General features: G+C 42.3%; 2 protein-coding genes across 2 annotated transcripts in view; one reads left to right on the top strand and one right to left on the bottom strand.

Annotated features, from left to right (window-relative positions):
• Nucleotides 1–1,616: 1,616 nt before the first annotated feature.
• On the top strand, nucleotides 1,617–3,340 carry LOC146766017 (uncharacterized). Its single transcript, XM_085592772.1, has 3 exons — nucleotides 1,617–1,768; nucleotides 2,369–2,547; nucleotides 2,837–3,340. Exons 1-3 carry the CDS (start codon nucleotides 1,753–1,755, stop codon nucleotides 3,233–3,235), a joined length of 594 nt encoding a protein of 197 aa, XP_085448898.1. The 5' UTR covers nucleotides 1,617–1,752; the 3' UTR covers nucleotides 3,236–3,340.
• A 5,714-nt stretch (nucleotides 3,341–9,054) lies between these two features.
• MLXIP (MLX interacting protein) overlaps nucleotides 9,055–20,706 on the bottom strand; it is a 41,639-nt gene continuing 29,987 nt past the window's right edge. The window contains exons 10-17 of the mRNA XM_021544576.4: nucleotides 19,542–19,663; nucleotides 18,640–18,826; nucleotides 17,587–17,711; nucleotides 15,029–15,127; nucleotides 13,739–13,866; nucleotides 12,608–12,731; nucleotides 11,861–11,990; nucleotides 9,055–11,379 (exon numbers count right to left, since the gene is read on the bottom strand). Coding sequence (XP_021400251.3) covers nucleotides 11,258–11,379; nucleotides 11,861–11,990; nucleotides 12,608–12,731; nucleotides 13,739–13,866; nucleotides 15,029–15,127; nucleotides 17,587–17,711; nucleotides 18,640–18,826; nucleotides 19,542–19,663 — 1,037 coding nt within the window. The 3' untranslated portion in view covers nucleotides 9,055–11,257. The remainder of the gene's footprint in view (nucleotides 11,380–11,860; nucleotides 11,991–12,607; nucleotides 12,732–13,738; nucleotides 13,867–15,028; nucleotides 15,128–17,586; nucleotides 17,712–18,639; nucleotides 18,827–19,541; nucleotides 19,664–20,706) is intronic.

The raw sequence follows: 20,706 nt of genomic DNA on the forward strand, positions 1-20,706 counted from the left end.
CGGGTTTCAGGGAGGAAGCAGTCAGGGTCTCAGTCAGCTCTGAAAGCCCAGCTCTCCCCTTTACGTGGAGGGCACTGCCACACAACCATGTAAGGCCATCAAGAAAACAAGCTCTCAGCTGAAAACACCAGCTCCCACACTTGGAAAAAGTAGGTGAGCTCCAGGAACAAAAGTCACAGCTGTGTATCAGGTCAGCATCAGGTCTTCACATGCGGAGATCAATTTCCTTTTTCCAGTGATAGGTATTGCGGCAATGGCAACAAATTCCATTTTAGAGAGCTGACAGAGCAGTGTGTGTCAGCAGAACTTCACCAAATGAATTGCAGTTGTTTTGTGGAGGCTGATGGTTACGTGGTGGAAAGCTGAACTTCTCAGGTTGGGTTTTACAGGACGGATGCTGACCTGCTCCCTTATCAGCTCAGCAGCTTATCACAGCCCTGTACAGACCGGAAAGGACGTGTACAGCATACACAGGCTATGAGATAATGGCATGTCCTGGAGTGGAATAACCAGGTAAAGTTCTGTCCTTAGGAGAAAATGAAGTAAAATCTTCTGAAAGTCTTGAAAAGAAAATTACCAGTGGTTGAATTGTGTTTTGTGGAAAAGCGAAGCTGTAAAAATTCTGCTTCTTTTATTTGCATCACTGTTTAAAATAACTAGGCCCCGTTGCTTTCAGTGCTGCACAAAGAGATACTCCTGCTCCTGGGGGAAGATCAGATCCCAGTCTGATCTCCCTGGCTCTGCCCACCTGGAAGAGCTGGGAGGGGGCTGGCAGTGCCCAGTGGCATCTTTTATGTACAAGCTCCTGCACTTTCCACAGATCTTCCTGTGGGCCACTGACCAACTGCATCTTTGCAGGTTTGGTGTTTCTAAATAAGAAACCCTTCAAGATCACCCATCTGCTTGAAAGGAGCCATTTGTACCCACCACTGCCTTTGTAGGGACGTTCCTAAAGAATGCCATGCACAAAGAAACATCTTTCTCTCTGTCTCCATTTTCCCACCAAATAATAATAAAACCCTCAAATAAAATAAGTGTCTGCCAGAATTGTCCTTTCTGTACCATGGTAACTCATCTCTTCCTTGGCATTACTTAGCACCTATTCTGTTTTGGTGTCCATGAGAATTTCTTGCATTTGGTTACTGGATGCAGAAAACAGCCTCAGGGGAGTTGGAGAGATGGGCAACAGGGGATGGGGAGAGGGGCTCCTGAGCATCCCTTGGGAACAGGGTCTTACAGGCATCCAGCAAAAGGATTTATGCATGGAACTAGAGGCCTGACTTACCTTGCACACAAGCCTTTTTCACTCCCTGCATTGGCCCACTCTTACAGTGACTCTGCAGGAGAAGCAATGGCTTTGGGCAGCAATAACATGCTCCCAAACACCTTTATAAATAAATTCCACACTTTGGAGAGTCCAAAGATTTAGATGGGATGGCCACGCCAAGCTTTTAATCAAAGAAATTACACAGGACACCCTCTATGTCAGTTTGAAACTGTGCACGTAGATCACAATCAGCGAAGACACATTTGAATCAACTTTCGATGTAATCTTTCAAAAAAGAAAAAAAACCCAAATTATCACTAGCAAAAAAAAAGTATTGTGGGGGAGCCACTGACGCAGGACTCCAGAGCTCCAGAGCACTTAAATGCAGCCTGCCTGGCCCCATCCACAGCACTCCAGGCAGGCAGAAGCTCCAGAACCAGCCCCAAGGCCAGCTCCCAGCCAAGCCACCGCTGTGCTATCCCACCATGGAATGCAGAGCAGGTGGGTGTATTGTAAATGCAGGTGAACTTGGTGGGAAGAAATGATGATGTTTGACTTTAGTTTAGAAGGTTGAATGATTTTTTTATTATAACTAGACTATAATACATTAATACACTATTTAAAGGGGATACTAAAAACTACATGCTTTTTTTTTTTAAACTACTATATTTAACTAACTTAAAACTTGTGACCTTCTGTTGAGGGTCTAGACACAGGTGGATTGGATTTGCCATCAGGCTCAAACAATCCTCACCAGAATCTAATCAAGCAATCACCCTAGGTAAACAATTTTCTAAACATATTCTACATGGGGAAACAAGGAGCAGAAATAGAAACTGCTTTCTCTTTTCTTTCCTCCGTGCTCCTCTATGAAAAATATAGAAAGAAAGAAGAATGTACTTACAACATGGGTGTGACTTACCCTTCCTACAGGCTGTAAGGTTGCCCTGGCTAATGTTCATCTCTAGCTCAGCCAATATGCTTTACAAATGTATCACGTTGCACAAAACTATTAAGATTTGCAAAAAACTATGCAGAAGATTGAGACTAATCACTGTATTCTTTCTTTCCTTTTGGTTTCCTCTCTTCATCTGAATGCAGAGATCAACAGGTGTGCAATCTTCCTCTTCTGTTTACTGGTTCCTTTGGGCTCCATGGCACCAACAGAGACATCAGAATGCAAAGTGACTACAGGACAGAGGCAGAATCATTTCACTACAGAGATACCGACCTTGGCATCAGTAATACAACAGAAAGCACATGAGTTGTTTGAATTCTATGTAAGTGCACCATTTTCCATGTGCTGTGCCTATGTCTGTGGAGAAATCTCTTGAATTATTATAAAACGCTAGAAAGACTACCAGAAAAGAAGTATTTGGGTTAAAACCTAAAGTAGCTCTTCTCTGTTTTCCATGCAAGAAGAAAAGTGTTCATTGCATTATTTCAGGGCAGTTGGAGCAAGGGCAGATACAAGATTGAAACACAACCAAAAACCCCACAAAAAGCTATGAAAATGAGAAAGGGAAACTAAGGGATTAACAATTTCTCTCTCCTCTTCCTTTCCCACAGAACAAGTGTATCTCTGCAACATTCCACTCTGAGCCCTGGACAGTTATGTCCAAGGCCAGAGGCATGGCAGACAGAATATCCAAATGTCCAGCTTTCCAGGCAAACTGCTGTGCTTTGCACCACATCCACAACATTCTGAAAACCCTGGGAGGCGACATAGAAACCTTCTGCACCGAGAGCTCCAGAGGAGTGGTCAAGGCCAACCTCAACCAGCTGCACACCACGCTGAGCCAAGGCTCTGCCTTCTACACCTGCAGCAGCCAGGACCTGCCCCAGATGGAGTCCCAGGAACAGACCATGGGCGAGGCAGACACAAAAACCTACATCTGGTGGGTTTTAAAGAAATATGAGGACATCATGCAACTTACAGGAAAGCTGTACTCTGAAGGAGCAGTTTGACATGCCAGGATGAAAAAATACCTTGAAGATAGGTCTGTGTAAATGAGACCTATCAGGAGTTATCAGTTTGATGCCAGAATGAACATTGATAGTGTACGTGCTATTCTCTATAACTATATGATCTAGTTTAATTTAATATTTAAAGGATGAATGTGTTATTGATTGTATTTATTATAAAACTATTTATACTGTCTTATTTGCAACAGCATGTAATAAGGATGGACTAATGTAAGTCAAGGTAATTTAATTAACCAACCCTGATATATCAGAGAAGTGTAATTTCAGTAATTTTAATGTTATTTATATTTTTATCTTGCAGTTGTTTCTCAAAAGAAAAGCTGATTGTCAGCAGGCTGATTTTGTACTTCTCTCTCTACTAGTGAATTTTATTTATGAATTTATACAACACATCTATTTTTATAAATCTATTTAAGCAATTAGTTTATATATTTATTCATTCATATTTTTAAACTCGAATATTTTAATACTAAAAGAGATCTACTTGCTACTTAGTAGATTAATGGTTTTATTCATTTCCTGTTACCACCTTTGGATAGAAAGTGGAACTTAATTAAAATATTAAATAAAACTAATATTGCTGGATTCTTTTTTTACTAAAATATATTTTGCACTGGCCCTGTTCTGCTCAGACTTCTCCAGGAAAAGTGGGTTTGATATCAACTGAGTTACACTGCCAGCCCCCAAAAGGTCTGAGGGGGGATCCTAGAAAAGCAGTCAAGTTTTTCAAGAGGAACTGAGGGACCAAGCTCCTTGCTGGAGCCAGGGGAAGAAGAATTCCTCCCAAACAGGCCCCATTTCAGACACAACTGTGGAGATGACAAATAGTGGTGACATGAAGAAGGTAAAACTCCAACCTCATATCCTTCATTTTTAATAGAAAATAGAAGAGTGGAAAAAAGAATCACTGCCTGTGGTTGTGCTTATCCCCAGGGCTGAAGCAACACCTGCCTGACCTTTTCAGGTGGGGTCAGCAAACCTCTCAGAGGAGGAAAAGTCACACCCCGAGGGCTTAAACATCACACAAACCACTTAAGCCTTGCTGAACCAGAGGATTATACAGGGCCTCTCCCTGTGGTTTCCTCTCCCGTGCTTTTGTTTTGCCTTCTGAAGATATAAATAGCTCAACAAAAGTGTTTTCCTTAGAGAGGGAAATGTATCCTCAGCAGTGCTAACAAGATGCCAAAGTTGAGTCAAAGGCCTGTCCAAGCTCAGGTCATGGGGGGAACACTCAGACAGTCACTGCTGAGAGGAAAAGGCACCAGCCCCAGGCAGAACAATGAGAGGACACCTGCAGCCCTGTGGCCTTCATGGTGCAGGGCACACATAAACCCTCCCCAGCCCTGGAGGGCTGCAAGTTGGGGGGATACACCTGTGCCACAAGGAGCATCTCTGCTGTGATCATGATTTGGTCACCAGACCTCCTGACACGCAGCTCCCCTTTAATCCTGGTTGAAAACAAAGATTTTGAAGCCTATGAGGAATGAAGGGTTTGGATGGAGGAGACACAGATGGGCTCTGTAAGGAGTGTCAGAAGGGAGCAGCAGGACTCAGGGATGTGATGAGTCTCATCTTTCCTGGGTTTGTTTCCATTTGGTGATGGAAAGGCATTGGGGGTGTGACACACACACCTTGTTCTGAAACAGGAACATGTTAAACATCTCTCTGGATGACAACAGAGGCTCTTCTGTGTTTGCACACAGGGAACTTCCCCAGCACCCAAATAACCACTGCTTGTCTGCCTGCCTCCTGGAGAAAGGGCAGAGATGACCTCCTGAGGGAAAATACAGGTTAAAATAAATAAATAAAAATCTACTGAGCATTCTATTCCATTCTTTTAGAAATAAAGAGAGCCCTGGGCTGTGAAATCACTTACAGCAATGATTTCATTTGGCATCATTTCCACAGAGCAAGTGTAGGTCCACTTTTGGCAGTGTTGAAGGATTTGCAGAGCCAGCCACAAAAAGAAACCACTTCACAAACTCTTTTGGCACCTCAGCTGGAGTTACAGCAGCCTCCCTGAAATCACCACTAAATCAGCAATACAGAGACAGTACTCTGCAGCCACAGCTTCCTCCCAGAGAGCTTTGATAGCATCACTGCAATAACTCTGGCATTTGTAGTGCTTGGTCAAGAGTGAAGGCAGGCTGAAGAGTTGGTTTATCACTGTTGAAATAGCACTGCTCTTTCAAAATGCTCCCACCAAAATGCTTTATGTGAGATTAAGTTTGTGATTTCTGAAAAATTAAATGCGGGGTTTTTGAACCCTGCTGTACCTCCTGGAACCACAGGGCCTGACTCATCAGAAGTACCAAATCAAAAGCACCAATCACAAGGGTAACATCAACCAGCACATACTCCCATGCGGTGTTTTTAAAATAAAATCCTTCTTTTCACTCTTCTATTACCTTTCACTTCAACTAGAGCCTCACTGCTGCTTCCACTAGGCAAGAAAATCCAAAATGCCAGGGAGGTGACAACTGAAGCACAGAGAGCTGGAGTGTCCTACCGGGGAAAAACAAAAATCAGTCATTAAAGACAGATTTATTAATTTTATTTTTAAAATGGACTTAAGCAGCTCAGTGCTTAACACTGACATCAATCCCAAAAGGAGTCCAAACTTCAGTAACTCCACAGAGAATACAGAGCCCTGCTCTAGGAATGCCAAACACACAGATCCAAAGGGAACTCCAGCACGGTTCACAGGGCAATGAGCTTTATGAAGCTTTTAGAGCATCAAAAAAGGTGCACCTGGCAGGTGCCAACCCTGGTCCAGGAATAACTCTACTTACCATTTCCTCACCTCCAGTCAGAAAATAAAGGCATTAAAACCAGTTTCTTCCAAAAAATATCCTTTATTGTTTTGGTTGTAAATATAAAAAAATGCATTGCACAATTTAACAGACCTACTGAAAAGTGCTACATATCAACAGCACAACAGAAGTTGTCATGCAACAGAACAGGAAACCTAAGCAAAGCAAGAGCACAACCTGAAGTCCTCATACCTTCAAGCTTTTTTTTTTCCTTTTTTCTTCACAAGAATGAATTCCATTCACTTAAAACACATTTAAATACAAGGTTAGAAGAAGAACACAATCTATTTATTCATTGTATTGTTAAAAGGCTTGCTCATAACATTGATATCTTTAAAACCTTATTCATGTTGGAGAAGTTCAGATAGAAAAAGTTCAGACAATGACTAGAAATTAATTCCATTATATACCAAAGGTGTGTTTCACTGTAACTGAAGTTACTGTAATTGTAACTGAAGAACTCAAGTTTTATAGATAAAGCTACGGTTTGGTTCTCCCACTTCTGCTCTAACACAGTACATGAGCAGAAAATCCAACCAAGAATGAAACCAAAGAAAACCAGAGCATTTACTGATGATGTGGGAATAATATTGGGGTCCTATAAAGGAAAAAAGCCCAAAACAAATCACCTCCTCTGAAACTCGAGTGTACAAATTGAGGAGTAATAGAAAACCTCCTGATGTCTCACCTAATTTAAAAAACTCATAGAAGTTATCAACAATTGTCCACAGTCCTCCAAGACTGGCGTGACTGAATCCCTAAAGAACCTGAACTGGATGTCATCAGCCTTTTGATTTTTGGTGATTTTCCATGCAATAAAGGTGGGAAGGAACCAAAAAATTAGAAAGAAAATGAGAAAACAGTGAAAAACCCATTCAATTTTCAGCAGTACCTTCTAGCTGGCAACATCAAGGCAAGAATTATTCACTTCAGAAACTGAGAAAGTGAAACAGCTTTCAAGCAAGCATTACCTTAATCAACATTTCTGCAGTAAGTTCCCTCTCCTGTTCTCAAACTGCTTTTCAGGAGTTTTGGGCTTTAAAAGCAAACAAAACTAAATGTACCTGTCCCTTCTACCACATGTGAACACAAACACACACACACACAGAGGAATGTAAAAAACCCTGAAGATACAAAGGGATTCAGTTTTTCCATACATTTGACAGCCCTTTGTCTTTTGAAGCCATTTCAGATGTAGAGAGGTTGAAGCCCTTGCCCGTTTCCTGGGTTTGGCAGAGCAGAGATTATGTCCATGTGTGCACACGTGTTCCTGCACATGGCAGTGGAGAGGGGTGGATTCAGCAGGGAAATTGCAATCTTTTCCAAACATAGAAACATTTACTCACAACCTCAGTCTGAAAGAGTCACAGTAATGCCACACAGATAAAACCCTCTAAAAAGCCAGGGAAGCCCCACTTCCTCCATTCTCTGAATTTTCCACACAGTATCATTTTAGGGGGAACAATGATTGGATGACTTATGATTAATAAGGATGACTTATGATTAATCAAATGCATGCGTGACGCCAAGATCTAAGGCACAGATGGAAACATTCTAGTAGCCCCCCTCTTCAAGGAAGCCCTCCCCAGGGGTCTAGAAAAGCATGGAAGAACATTCCAGTCAGGTCAAATGGTATTAACCAAGAATCCTTTGGTTTTGTGCAGAGATCAGACTTTCATGAAGTGTGCACTTGTCTCTGATCCTACTTCTCAGAAATTCCTTCCGTTCTAGTTTGCTCCTGGACCTTCACCCCTTACTCCTCCTGCTAAAAGGAGTCCAATAACTACAATACAAGCTAGTTACTACAGCAGATAATGCCCAAGTTCTCCAGAATTTGTCTTTGGGGTGGGGCCATCTACAATATACCAATTAATACAATTTGAGGTCAGAAGGAACCAGCAGACAATCCCATTTTGACTTTGTGCATGTCACAGGCCATAAATAAGTTATTTAGCCACTCCTTTACTGAGTGAAACATGTTGGATTTGACAGAATACAACTTATATTCAGTTATATGGGGGTTCTCCAAAAGTTTAGCACCAGACAGACGTGCAGCACCAGCAATTCTGTGCAGACTATAGGCACTGTGTGTTTGGCTTGCTTACTTTGGTGACACTGAGGAAATCAGAGTGCTTAAATTACAGGAGAAAGTGTAACCCAACTTTGAAAAAAAATAAAGTATTTTAACTCCTCCATGGGTAAGAAAGACAGACTAAGGTGTTAAAACATAAATCAAAGTGAAAAACTATGCAGGAACTAATACATACGTGCTCCATCTCCTTCCATACCAATCTTTAGTGGTTCTACTGTTCAGATGTGAGGCATAAACCAGCTTTTTTCCTCCTCTGCTCCCAAATGAAGTGAAATCACTCTCCTCACAAGGCTGACTGACAAAAGAATTCTAATCTGCAATAATAGGGTGACAAGAACATATTGAATCACTGCTTCAGAGAGCAGCCACATCATTTCTGGTAATTGCACTAGTGGAAAGTATCTTTTCACTTTTCCTTTCCTCCCTCCTACACTCCTGACTAAGTAAGCAATACTTAATTTTTTTTCTCTTTAAGATTTGCAGTTTTTTAATAGTGCTTTGAGTTTGTTTCTGCACCACAATTTGTTAAACAAACACTTTCCCTCCAATTGTAACCAGCTCATGGTGCAATCTGATGGACGTGCTTTCCATGCACATCAAAACTGTGAATGGACAAAGTTTTTGGCAGTTCAGATGAATGACCCCTCTCTGCTTTAAGGCTGCTTTCAGTTTCCAATCCTTTCAGTGAGATAAGACATGTTAGGATCTCAGTTCTCAGGTCCCCCTGGGCCCTGAAGGATGATTGCACTGCACTGTGAGTTTTGGGACAATACTCCCACGTCATCGATACCAGAAACGGTAAAAATCACACACCATCACTGCTGACAAGCAGGAGACCACACTGCAAGGGAGGCACTACAGGATCTGCTCATCTGAAAAGGTCAGCAAAAACACCAGCTCTTGGACAATATGCCTGCTGCTTTCTTGCTAGAAACACAGACACGTTTCTAACACACAGTGAGATCAGTCCACCGAGGAAAGGACATAAGGGACATCCCCAGCTCATCACAGTGTACAAAGATTTTACTGGAGTCAAATTCACAACTAGTGACAAAAATGGAAGGAAAGCACTGATTAAAAAAAAGGATTTACTTATTTAACACTTCTTACCCAGATGTATCCAAAATAATATTGCTTAATTAATTATATTATGAAAGATCTGGGAACGGATGCCTCCAGAAAAATCTACTCATTATTTAATTGCTATGACAACCTTTGCACACCATTCCTTGGCTGAGACTTGGAATCTTGTTGTTTCTGTCACAGGGACACAGGTTTTCACATGTGCCACAAACTTCAAATTATATGTCAAATCTACTGTAAAAAAAAAAGAAAGAAAATCATGTCCCCCTCTGCCTGCACAGCTACAGGAGAAAGTTGGTACAAAATGTGCTATTCTGCCTTCCCCTTCAGTCCTCAGTCTCTCCATCCAGGGAGAGGCTCACCTTTTGTGTCTTGTCCTTCCTACAGTGCTGCTCTCACAGAAGGAACTCTGCAAGGAAAGCCATTAGCTGCAAAAACTCAGGACAAAGAAGAAACAAGAACAAAACCTTCCCCTGTACTCAACCCTACTCCCCAGGCCCATTGTTTCCTTCCAAACTTTGACCCCCCAAGTGGAGGAGATTTGGGACAATGCTGAGAAAAGCTCTTTTCCCCAAGGAGAACCCACTGAGCCCATTTCAGAGTGTGCAACCCCCAAGTGTTCCAGTTATTCCTCACTTTCCCACTGTGAGAGGCTGCACAGCACCTCCAGCATGCCCTTGGAACTGGAAGAAAACTGCACAAGGGAAGTGTTCCCACCGTTTGCATAGCTCTGAACAATCAGGATCAAGTAGTGAGTGGAATTACAAGGGTCATGGGATCATCTGGACTATGAACTATCAGCTGGAATGAACATCCCAGTGCTGTCTCAGGATGGACAATCACTGCTGGAACAAGACTCAGTTTACCTGCAGCAGAGCACAGTACATACTGAGATTGTCACAGAAAAATGTTATGCAGTATTTTGAGTTTTAAACTTATTTTTACATGCTCTACAATTCATGTTGAACAGAACCTTCCCAAACAGACCGGACCTAGCAAAGTCCTTCAGGTTTTTCAGACAGAAGGCAAAAAGAAGCAGCAAAAAAAGACAAAGAAGCAAAGAACTGGCTGCAAGTCTGTGTGGTTTGATACAGCTTCTGAGATAATAAAAAAGCCAATTTTTTAACATTACAAACTCAATTCTTGTCTCTGAAGTGCTACTACATTTACTTATGGATGACTTTTATATGTGCACATTTTGTGAGGATGGCAGCTGAACTGTGCAGAGTGCAAGAAAGTAGTTCATTGCTTAAACTGATATAAAATTCATGTATTTATCCTAATTGCAGAATTTATACAATCTAAAACTGCTTTCTTGCACTTACTGCACAGCCTGCTACTCCCTTGCAATGGCTATATAAAAAAAATTTAAATCAGCTACTTTATTTACTAGAAAATAAAGCACGTCTTGAAACCGATCAAATGCAATGATACACTCATTAAAATAAAAATACACAAAACACAGCCTGAGATTTTAATTCTAGTATTTTTGCCATGAGTTGATATCACTGACAGATTTTTCTTCTCCTTTGGTTTTTCATATGATCCTGTTTAACAATTTTCACTATTCAAGTAAAACACATGGAACCGAATACCAGAGAACAAAATAAAAAGCACATTTTGCTTCATGAAATCCAAAGTATTTTTTCCCCTTGAAGAGCACATTCCTTAGTGTACAGGATTTACACTTCAGAGAACTGAGGGTGTTCCATTAGTTGCATAAGGATGCATTGATGGAGATCTATTGCTGCCTGCAGGGCTCAAACCTGCTGAGTTTACCTGAGCTTGGTGTTTTTTCTCACGTGACAGAGCACAGCACAGCACTGGAGAGGAACCCAAACGTTCTGACGACGCTGCATCACCTGCACCTCTTTGCAAGGCAGGGCCAGGTGCCCCGAACAATGTCTCTGGTGATGGAGAGAATCCTTTCTAAAGTGCACTGACTGGAGGAGCCTGGGCAGGCAGGGCCTGGCAGGTTCTCCACCCCTGGGACAAGCACCTCAGTGTCTTTGGTTGTTAGGTCTCCCCAGCTCTCTTGTTCACCTTCATCACAGCCTCCCGCGCCTGCTCCGGCAGCCGCAACGGGTCCGACAGGATCGAGGTGGTCCTGCTCAGCTGCCACAGGGTGTTCAGCACCACTGTCAAAAAAAAGGCAGGAAAAAAGCTATTAATCAGGAAAAGCTATTAATCCGACTGATATTCCTTCTGCAAAATAGAGCACCCCTTGACAGCGATAAACAGAAATTAAATACTTGCTAAAAGGCAAGGGAAAGAATCAAGGAGTGATGCGCAAACAGAAGGTCACTCCAAAGCTAAATACAAATCTCAGAGGTCTTCCCTCCTTATGAGATAAATCACACTGTTAAACATACTCCAACTGCAGCCAAGCTTTTGAAATTTATATGTAGTTAAAGACTGTTTAAATTCTGGTATGTTCAACAATTTTTTTTCTCTCTTCACAGTCAGAAGAAGCTCTTATTTTTTCACTGAGCTAACAAAAAAGGAAGCAAAAGCCACTTTCAGCATCATGTGCTTTCTTTGCTGTCCTCTGACTTTAAGAAATGCTACTATATCATACTTTCTGAGATCTGAAGAGCTGCTGGATGGAACTTCACTTACTTGGCCTCAGAACAGGAAGAGAACAGTGCTGATCCAACCAGGCCAGTGCAGTTTCATTCAGATCCTTAAAGCTTGTTGTGGATACCATCCCATTGAAGGACTCAAACAATGGCTTAATAATAATGCTGAACTGCAAACCATCAAATGTTAAGGGAGACAACAAAGGGGGAGTTCAAAACATTCTATGGGAAAGGCTATGGCAGAGACAACACTGGATTTCTAAATGGACTTCAACTGCCAGAATGATTGCAATGTTTAAATAATTGTATTTTAAAATATCTTAACACTGAGAAAAAATTTGAACCTTAGTTCCTAGAGGTATTCGCTATATTTTACAAAATTCCTCCACACTGACCCAAAGAGGAAAAAAGGGAAATGCGCAAGTTTTTGAACAGCTTCTGTATCTGTAATTTTCCTTCCCCTGAAATATTTGCTATTGTCTGTTTGTTTCCCAAAAGATAACCAGAGCTGCAGTTACAGCAGAGCTCACAAAAGATTTCTTGCAGTACAATAACATAGTAAGGAGACCTTGCCTCTGCATTGCATTTTACATTGCAGTTACCTCCCACACGTTGAGGTGAACAAGTTCTGCAAGAATCGATATCCACATGCAGATGTGGATGAAAACTGAGGACATTTGCTATTTGAGTAACTTGGCTTTAAGTCACAGCATCAGAATCCCAAGTTCTTGGCTCTAAAAGTACCGGTACCAAAGCCCAGGTTCATCAGGTTGGTATAAAAGGATACAATCCAAAACTTCCAGTTCTGCAGGGTCCTAATTCTCACGTACTCATCAAACATCTTCCTCATGTGGTCAAACCTTTTCCGCGTTACGGGAACCCCGGTAGCAGGGAGCTGCTGCTGGCAAGAACTGAGATGTTTGGAGGTCAGAATCTACCAAAAAGGACACATTTCTCTCCCAGAATACACTACAGCATGAGAAAATTGTGTATTCCTGGTATCTCTGGTGGAGGGGCTTCCCCATGCATGATCCCCTCAGTGTAACTGCTCCAATCAGGAATAAAAACTCTTTTCCCAACAACTTTGCATATATTCACGCAGCAAAATGATTTATCAAGCTGCTACAAACACTTCTGGTTACCAACAATGAAACTGAAATCAAAGTACAACATAGAACGAAGTTATTTTGGGCATCCATTAAGGACAAGGCACATTAGGAGTCAAGGAAAAATTTACAGTTACTCCAAAGCATTGTTACAGAAGATGTAACAGAGATTCTTATAAAACAGACAAATTTAAAATAAAACTAAGCAGACTTCATTGTATCTTGCAAGAGAAATAAAAATACTTTGATTTACCACTAATTTTAATGTCATGGCTAAGCCTGACACTTCTGGAGATAGAAGTAAAGCCACTGCAGTTCTCAATGTGCTTTGCAATAGTACATAATCAAAGCTACAGATCAAACTGAGGCACTGGGAAGGTGAAGTGATTTATGCCAGTTATGTTCAGCCAGCGGCAAACTTCTGGAGCCCAAGTTCTGTGTCTTATGTACTCAGTCACAATTTTATATAAAAATTGACTGCATTTGAGAGGAAAACTGCAGCAAAGCCATTGTGAAGTGTTCAATCACCAATGAGCTTTATAAAAACATCCTCACTGACCTCTTCTCAGAACTATTCTGACCTGACACATCCTCCCTGATGCAGCCTCTGTTGTGCATTCCATGCTCAGAGCTTGCTGAAAATCCACACGGTTTGCCCCAGAGCCCATCCCACAGCAGCTCTGCTTGGAGCTGTCAGCAGCTCTGTTCAGTCCAACACCCATCTGCTCCCTGGTGTGACAGTGAGCACCCTCTCCCTGCTGTTTGGCACCACTGAAGCTGCTGCTCCATCCCTGGGAGCTCCCCATTCTCACAGGATGGTGGCGTTCAGCTCCTCGATTTCCTCCCGGAGGCGCCTGGTCTCCTCCTGCATCTGGGTCCTCTCCTGCTGCAGCTTGGCAATGTATTCCACTGTCTTCTGCAGCGTGATGGCATGGCTGATCTAGGCCAAACACAGACACACAGCTCACTTCCTGCAATGATCTGAGGTTCACGATGAGTTTGTCCTCCTAACCTGCACTCCAGCACCTTCTAATTATCCTTCACTGTGAGTAAAAGCACAGGGTCAGGAGAGCAAAACACTTCAGATACTCAGCCCTATGTTTCTCTGAATCCTCTTCACACTCCAGTACAGAGAAATGTTGCTGTAGGGGTTGTCTTCTTCCATAAATTACATTTCTGCTACTTTGTTGAAAGAAGTATTTTAATAATTTAAAATGTTTTATTTCATTATCTGTCCTGTTAAAAATATTTACACTTCTTACTTAAGTACTGAAGTACATGCTACATATCCAGACAGATTTATAGTGCTGGTAGAAGCACTGTTTTAAGTTGATAATATAAATTACTTAGTTTGGGAAACCTGAAGTTATTAAACAGAAGAACCCATCAAAGGAAATAATAATACTCTTCTGTTTGGAGAAACCAATTAAAAACCTGTACTTGACAAATAAAATAACCAGACATTTCAATAAAGCTGAGTTTTCAAAAAGGACTTCCTTTCAAATAGACTATTCAAGTCAGGAAGTGAAATTCTGACAACATATCGCCTAAATTTCTGAAACTATAAAAAGTATAAAAACAAATCAGCATGCTGCACAAAAAGCTTTCATAATTTTCATGTTTCAAAGCCACTGGTATTTAAAGGACACTAAAAATTTTGTTGTGCAGATATATCTGTATTTCAATTTAGTAAACTAAGTTGAGTATGTGTAGCCAGAATAAGTTTCTCATCTGGACAAAGTCATTGGACAATAAGAAATCAGTTGGGAATTCTTTTCTCTGTGAATCCAAGCACAGATGACAAGTGAAAAGGGGAAAATGACCCTGATTCTTAAAGACAGCTGGGTGGTGTAAAGAGTCCTAATGAGATTTTCCAAATCACCTGAACTGACCATGCTGGGAGATCTCAATGGTGTAGGAAATGCTAGGAATTTACCTGAGCTACCAGTCTACCTCTGCTCACTGCTGTGTTCCAGCAGTGTGTTCTCTGCTGTGCCCAGCTGACCACCCAGCAGTGAAATGACTACATTTATTAACAAGACTTTTAGAATGGTTCTTTCTTACATTTCATATTAAACAGGAAGTGCTGCTGCAGTACTTACCAACTTGGAGTTGGGGGACACCAAGCTGTTCAGAGCACTGAAACCACTCTTGATATTTGACCTTCGTTTTTGTTCTGAAAGATGCCTCATCCTTCGATTCTGCATAAAGAAAATCAGTTCCATCTATGCTGTTCTCCTTTACTGTTCTACTGCTATGACTATTTCACCTACTCAAAGTCAGTATCATTTTTGTTGACTTGCTGGCATTCACAGTTTCCCCTGGAATGACTCTCCATTAATTCGTTATTAAGAATCTTAATAACGAATTGACAGTGTGTTTGTGGACAACCCACCTCTGACATCTGCATCTATTTTAAGCATCACAAGCCAGAATGGAAAGGAGAAAATGTAAAAGATATTATATTAACTGGAGGTTCTCGACTTGTAGAGCATGCACATGATTTGTTACTTGCCAGCAAGGCACACAAACGTTTGAAAGATACTATTTGTCTGTGGATTACTTTAGCAGAAATAAAAGGACAACCTACACATCTTTCTAAGCTTCAGTTGTGTTATCAGGAAGTAAAATATTTGGGATTTATATTAACAAAAGAACAAAGATCAATAGACCCAGAATTGGTCCAAGCTGTGGTAGAAATACCTTGCAAACAAAGAAAACAACTGGCAGGATTTTTTTAGGCACATGAGGATCCTGCAGCTCTTGAATCCCAGGGCTGGGGAGCTACAAAACCACTGACAGGAGCTCACAAGTTTGTTGTCTATAGAAAGAAAAGACTTCCCAAGCTATAAAGTGAGCTGTAGTTTCTGCTCGGGCACTGGGAATACCAGATTATTCCAAGGTCTCCGAGCTGCTGAGGAGAAAGGAGCAGATCCCTTCCCAAAGCTGGGGCCACACCGCCGCCCTGTGGCTCCAGCCCAGCTCAGCTGGAGCCTGGAACAGCCAGGGATCATCCCTGGGATAGTCACACGTGTCACAGCCACAGCACGGACACAGAGAAAGGATCCAGGAAGGAACCAAACGACTCCAGATATGACTCTGAAAATCCCCACTCCACACAGAGGTGTGTGAAGGAGGTGCAGAGACCATAACTATAACAGCCCAAGGATTTCTTTGTTCCGAGTCCCTCTCTTGCATCACCAGTCTGAGTTGTTCCTATTGCTGCACAACTCAATTACTGTCTTTTCCTGGGAGTCTGCCACAGGAAACCTGGGATGAAGGAATTATTTAACAGAGTTTGCACTTCGAGAACACATTCCTGGCAGAGTGAGGCTTTCTGGCAGCAGTTCACCATCACCCCACTTTATAATGGAGGAAAGCAATGTAACAAAGCAGTGAAGCAGTTGCCCAAAACCACAGAAAATTCAGGTCCATGAGCAGAACTGAGATTTCCAGTGCACTCCATGCTTTGCCAAACTGAAATAACCATGTTACCTAGCAATACAGAACTGTTTAATTTAACTAACAACACAGAGGAACAAAAGCACATACATCTGGAGCCTGGCAAATATCACTGTTTCTCTCTTGGCTTACAAAAGAGTTACTAACAATATATAGCCAAACCAATTCCTGTCAGAGCAGGTGTGTTTACATGGCTGTAAAGCCATGTCTTTGCTTTTCCATCTAGTGACCACTTTCCCACCATCAGCCAAGCCCTACTAATTTGTTCCTTTATTATCATACTCTCTAGCAGCAGAACAGGCTGTATCCACTGCTTGTGAGCTCTCATGCCAAGCAAATACCTGCCAACTTTTATGAGTAACTTGCAGCATGGTCAGCAAGGGGCATTTCTGATTGTCCTCTGCAACAGATCTAGACCTGAGTTTAGTCACAGGTTGCAGGTGTCAAACTTACCTTTCTGCCCTAGAGTAACCAAACTGCCACCAACTCACAGGGTACACAGAGCCAGAGAAGCCAGAAAGGGGCTGGCACTTGAAAAACTGTTAAGTAACACTCCCTTCCACAACAGAATATGAGGTTTTCTTGGAGAAGTTTCTCATACTACCACAGAAAGTGTTCTGACAAGGTCAGCTTGTGTGTGAGCTACAACCAGCACTCAGGTGCTATCTCTAGACCTCCAAGTTCTTACCCCAATAATTCTTGAAGGGTTTTACAGGTGTAACTCATAGAGTTTGTGGAGCTGCTTCTCTGTGGAGCAGCATAGCATCACTGGAGACATGTAAGTAACTCAGCAGGTCAAGAACTTCCCCTCCAGCGATGGCCAGAGCCCTGCAGACTAAAGAGCCCCAACAGAACAATGGCAAAAAGCCACAGTTTAGAACACTAAGCCTGAAACCTTCGACCAAGTAAATTGACAACACTCCAATGAGCCACAGGAGGAACTGCTGTCACAACCATAGGGACCTACAGAGGTACAGCTAAGCCTGGCCCCTCTGGTGATACATCCCTGAGGAGCAGAGTAGATTAGAGTCTGACATTTTGGATTGCACAGAGCAGCACAGATGCAGCAGCAAGCTAAGCTTGACACGCAAATATGCTACTGTCCTGAAGCACAACTTTCTCTAGCTATGCTCAGACATCAGGACAGAAAAGTAGCTATGAAAGCAAAGAAAAGCCCCTCAAAGGAAAGGATACACACCTTAAGTGCAGCCACAGTAGGGTCAGTGGCAGGTTTTCCTGAGCAGCTGCTCTGAGGAGACTGTGGACTGGGGCTCTGCTCAGAGGTGCAGGGGGAAGCCTGGCCTGAATTCTGACAGTCCCGGCCTTCAGAAAGGAAAAAAACACAAGACACATTAACAAACAACTTTCTGTAGCAAATGTAACTGCTGAGAAGTTTCTACTCAGAATTGAACTGAAATGCAGTCAGCAACTAAATTATACTGTTTGATGCAGCAACCACATGCTAGAAAACATCAGGACTGGGAAAGCTTAGGATATCAGGTCCCATGACACATCCTGAATAGCAAGATGTAATAGTCCTTTCAGACACATACTTCACAAAAGCATGTTGGAGGCACAGGCTGTGACTCCATTGTCCTGCTGGGCTCCCCCATTTGTCTCTAAAGGCCTGGGAAAGATGGTGACACAGTGTTGTGGTTTGACACGGAAAAAGAATTTTTCTCGGAAGGCAGAGGTCACTTTGGATATTGACCAATTAAAGGTCAATACGCCTCTGAGAACACAGAGGGGTTAAAAGCAAAATTCTTAGGAGAACTTAGAACATTTTCATAAAGGCACTGGCATTGTGCCAGTGTCAAACCATAACACACTTATAAGCCGTTTACCACCAGAAACCAGCCCAGCACATGCAAAAGGAGTCTTTTCACTTACCTACAAGGATTGTGTCTGAGATCCTCCAGTCAGTATCACAGCTATGACACTGAACAACAAACCTATTCAGCACTTCCTACACAGATGCCTTTCATTTCTTGGTGACTACAACAGCACATCCTTTTAGAAAGGAACCACTTACAGGAAGCACAAAATCACAGTTTGTAGGGATGTCGCACAGTCATTTAAGATAAGAATTGGAAACTACTGGATGCAAGTGAAGCTGTGGGGTAGAAGGGCCTGAAAAGCTTTTCCTTCAAAAATTAACTAGGGATCCTCAAGGCCTATTTACATCCTGCCTACCCAACAGAAACACACTTCCATGTGCAGGGGAGAGAATGCTTACAGCTTTCTAACTTACTAGGTGTAGGTGAAGGAACTTGTGAACTGCAACAGTGGGAAGGGATGTGCTCTCCTTTCACCAACACATCTTGGACTACACTAGGAGGAAAGAGATGTGAGCCTGTGGACTGGCTTTGTTGACTACTTGGTGCTCGCTGTGCTGGACCAACCAGAATGTTACTACGGAACTCCGTCACCCCGGGAGCCTGGGAACAGCACAGAAACAGCACAGAGAAAACAGAGAGAAAGAGAGAGCAGGGGGGGCAGTGTGGGGGCAGAGGGAGAGAAGGGATGAGAGAAAGGACAAAGTGGGAGAGAGATTAAGAGAGAGAAAGAGAGATTTGTTACCTTGCCTTTCACTAAAAGTAGCAAATTAATACATGATTAACAATCTGATGACATGAAACAAGGGCTAATATATAAGGAACTGGCAGGCACCAAAGTCAGGCTTCTGGCAGGAGACCAGTCTCCTTTCATAACTTAAAGCAGTATTACAACACATCAACAGCATAATATACTAAAATCTACCTCCATCTTCCTGCACACAACACATTGGGGAAACCCACGCACATACCCAAGGCATGTTTTCCAAAATGGAAGTGGAAAGGTGAGCTCCCTGGGCTCCTTCCAGCTTCTGCACAGTTAAAGCACAAACCATCCCCATCTACAGCACTGTGAATACAGGCCTCCTTGGAATCTTACTGTCCTGTGAGACAGAGCCTGTCAAGACTATAAAGTGCTTCCAAGCCCATGATGTGGCTACATTAAAAACAAGCAAATACAATGCTGAATGCACAAATGCATACGTTGGGTAACAGATATTTACGGGACTTGTTACCCACCAGAGCACATTATGGCTCTAACTACTTGCAAATAACAGGCCTAAAAAACAAAGATATAATTTTTTTTTCTTCTCCTTACTCTGACAATTCCAGCTGGTGCAATTGCAACATTAGACTGAGACGTGGCTGGCGTCAAAATCCCCTCTCTTTTTAAAGGTGCTGGAGTTACAATCACAGCTCTGGACTGTCCCTGAAAGGCAGCTGAAGAACACAATTCAGTTAGAATAGTTAATGATACAAAAAAAAAAAAAAAAAAAAAAAAAAGGAAATTGTATTGTATGAAATAACTTGTAATTGCATGGATCAATGGGCATCTATTTGGAACTATTTCACTGCAGTATAAAATGCCACCAGTCTTCCAATAATCTAAACCCCTTCAACTCATTACAAAGGACTACAACACTCCAGCTATTTCTGAGTTTTCTAACATCACTGTCACTGTTTCACAGTGAGTTTACAGAGGCATGTAGTAATTCAGGGAGATACAAAGTGTCTTTATTCTGTCAGAGCTGGGTTTGACAGGAGGAGGACCATCTTCAGCTCTCCTCTTCCATCCACACTTTGGGATCTCAGGCTTGTTCTGCTGACCCAGGAATGGTCAACGACTCAATACCTCATGCTTCCTTGTATATATATATATCTTAAATCCTTTCCCTCAGCAGTTCAGTCTACCAGCTTCTTTCACTGTCTGGTTTTATAGCTGCTTTAGATGACACACAACCACAAGACAACCAAATGTGACTGGGAATCAGCATCAAAATTCCACAGAATATAAGAACCAAGAGTTCTGCAGTTTTTAGGCAGCTAGAGGTAATTCTGAATAGCAGTAAATGTCTCCACATGAATCTGTGAAGATCTCCATGTAACCAATGCAGATGTGCAGTTACTACCACGGCATTGATGCTGACATTGTTCTTGCCCAGTCTAGACAGAACATGACATAGCTTCTGTCTGGGTCTTGATGAACTGAAGCAAACATACTCTTGGCTGTACTGGTGCAGTTCTTTGAACAAATAAAGTCATGATTCAGGAGGAGTGTCAGCACAGCTCAGCCCCTGCCGAGCCACCCCTCTGCAGTTCAGGACACTGAAGGACACACAGCAGGACAGGGAGACAGTGCAGGGTTATCAATGTCCCCTCCCTGACAGTCTCACCTGTGCCTGACAACTGTGTTTTGACTCAGCTGGAGTTTCTGCAGAGAGGCCTGGGGAATGCACAAACCTTGTGCCAGTCCTTGCGTGGGT

The sequence above is a fragment of the Lonchura striata genome, chromosome 15, assembly GCF_050655825.1.
Source record: "Lonchura striata isolate lonStrDom1 chromosome 15, ASM5065582v1, whole genome shotgun sequence".
NCBI classification, from domain to species: Eukaryota; Metazoa; Chordata; class Aves; order Passeriformes; family Estrildidae; genus Lonchura; species Lonchura striata.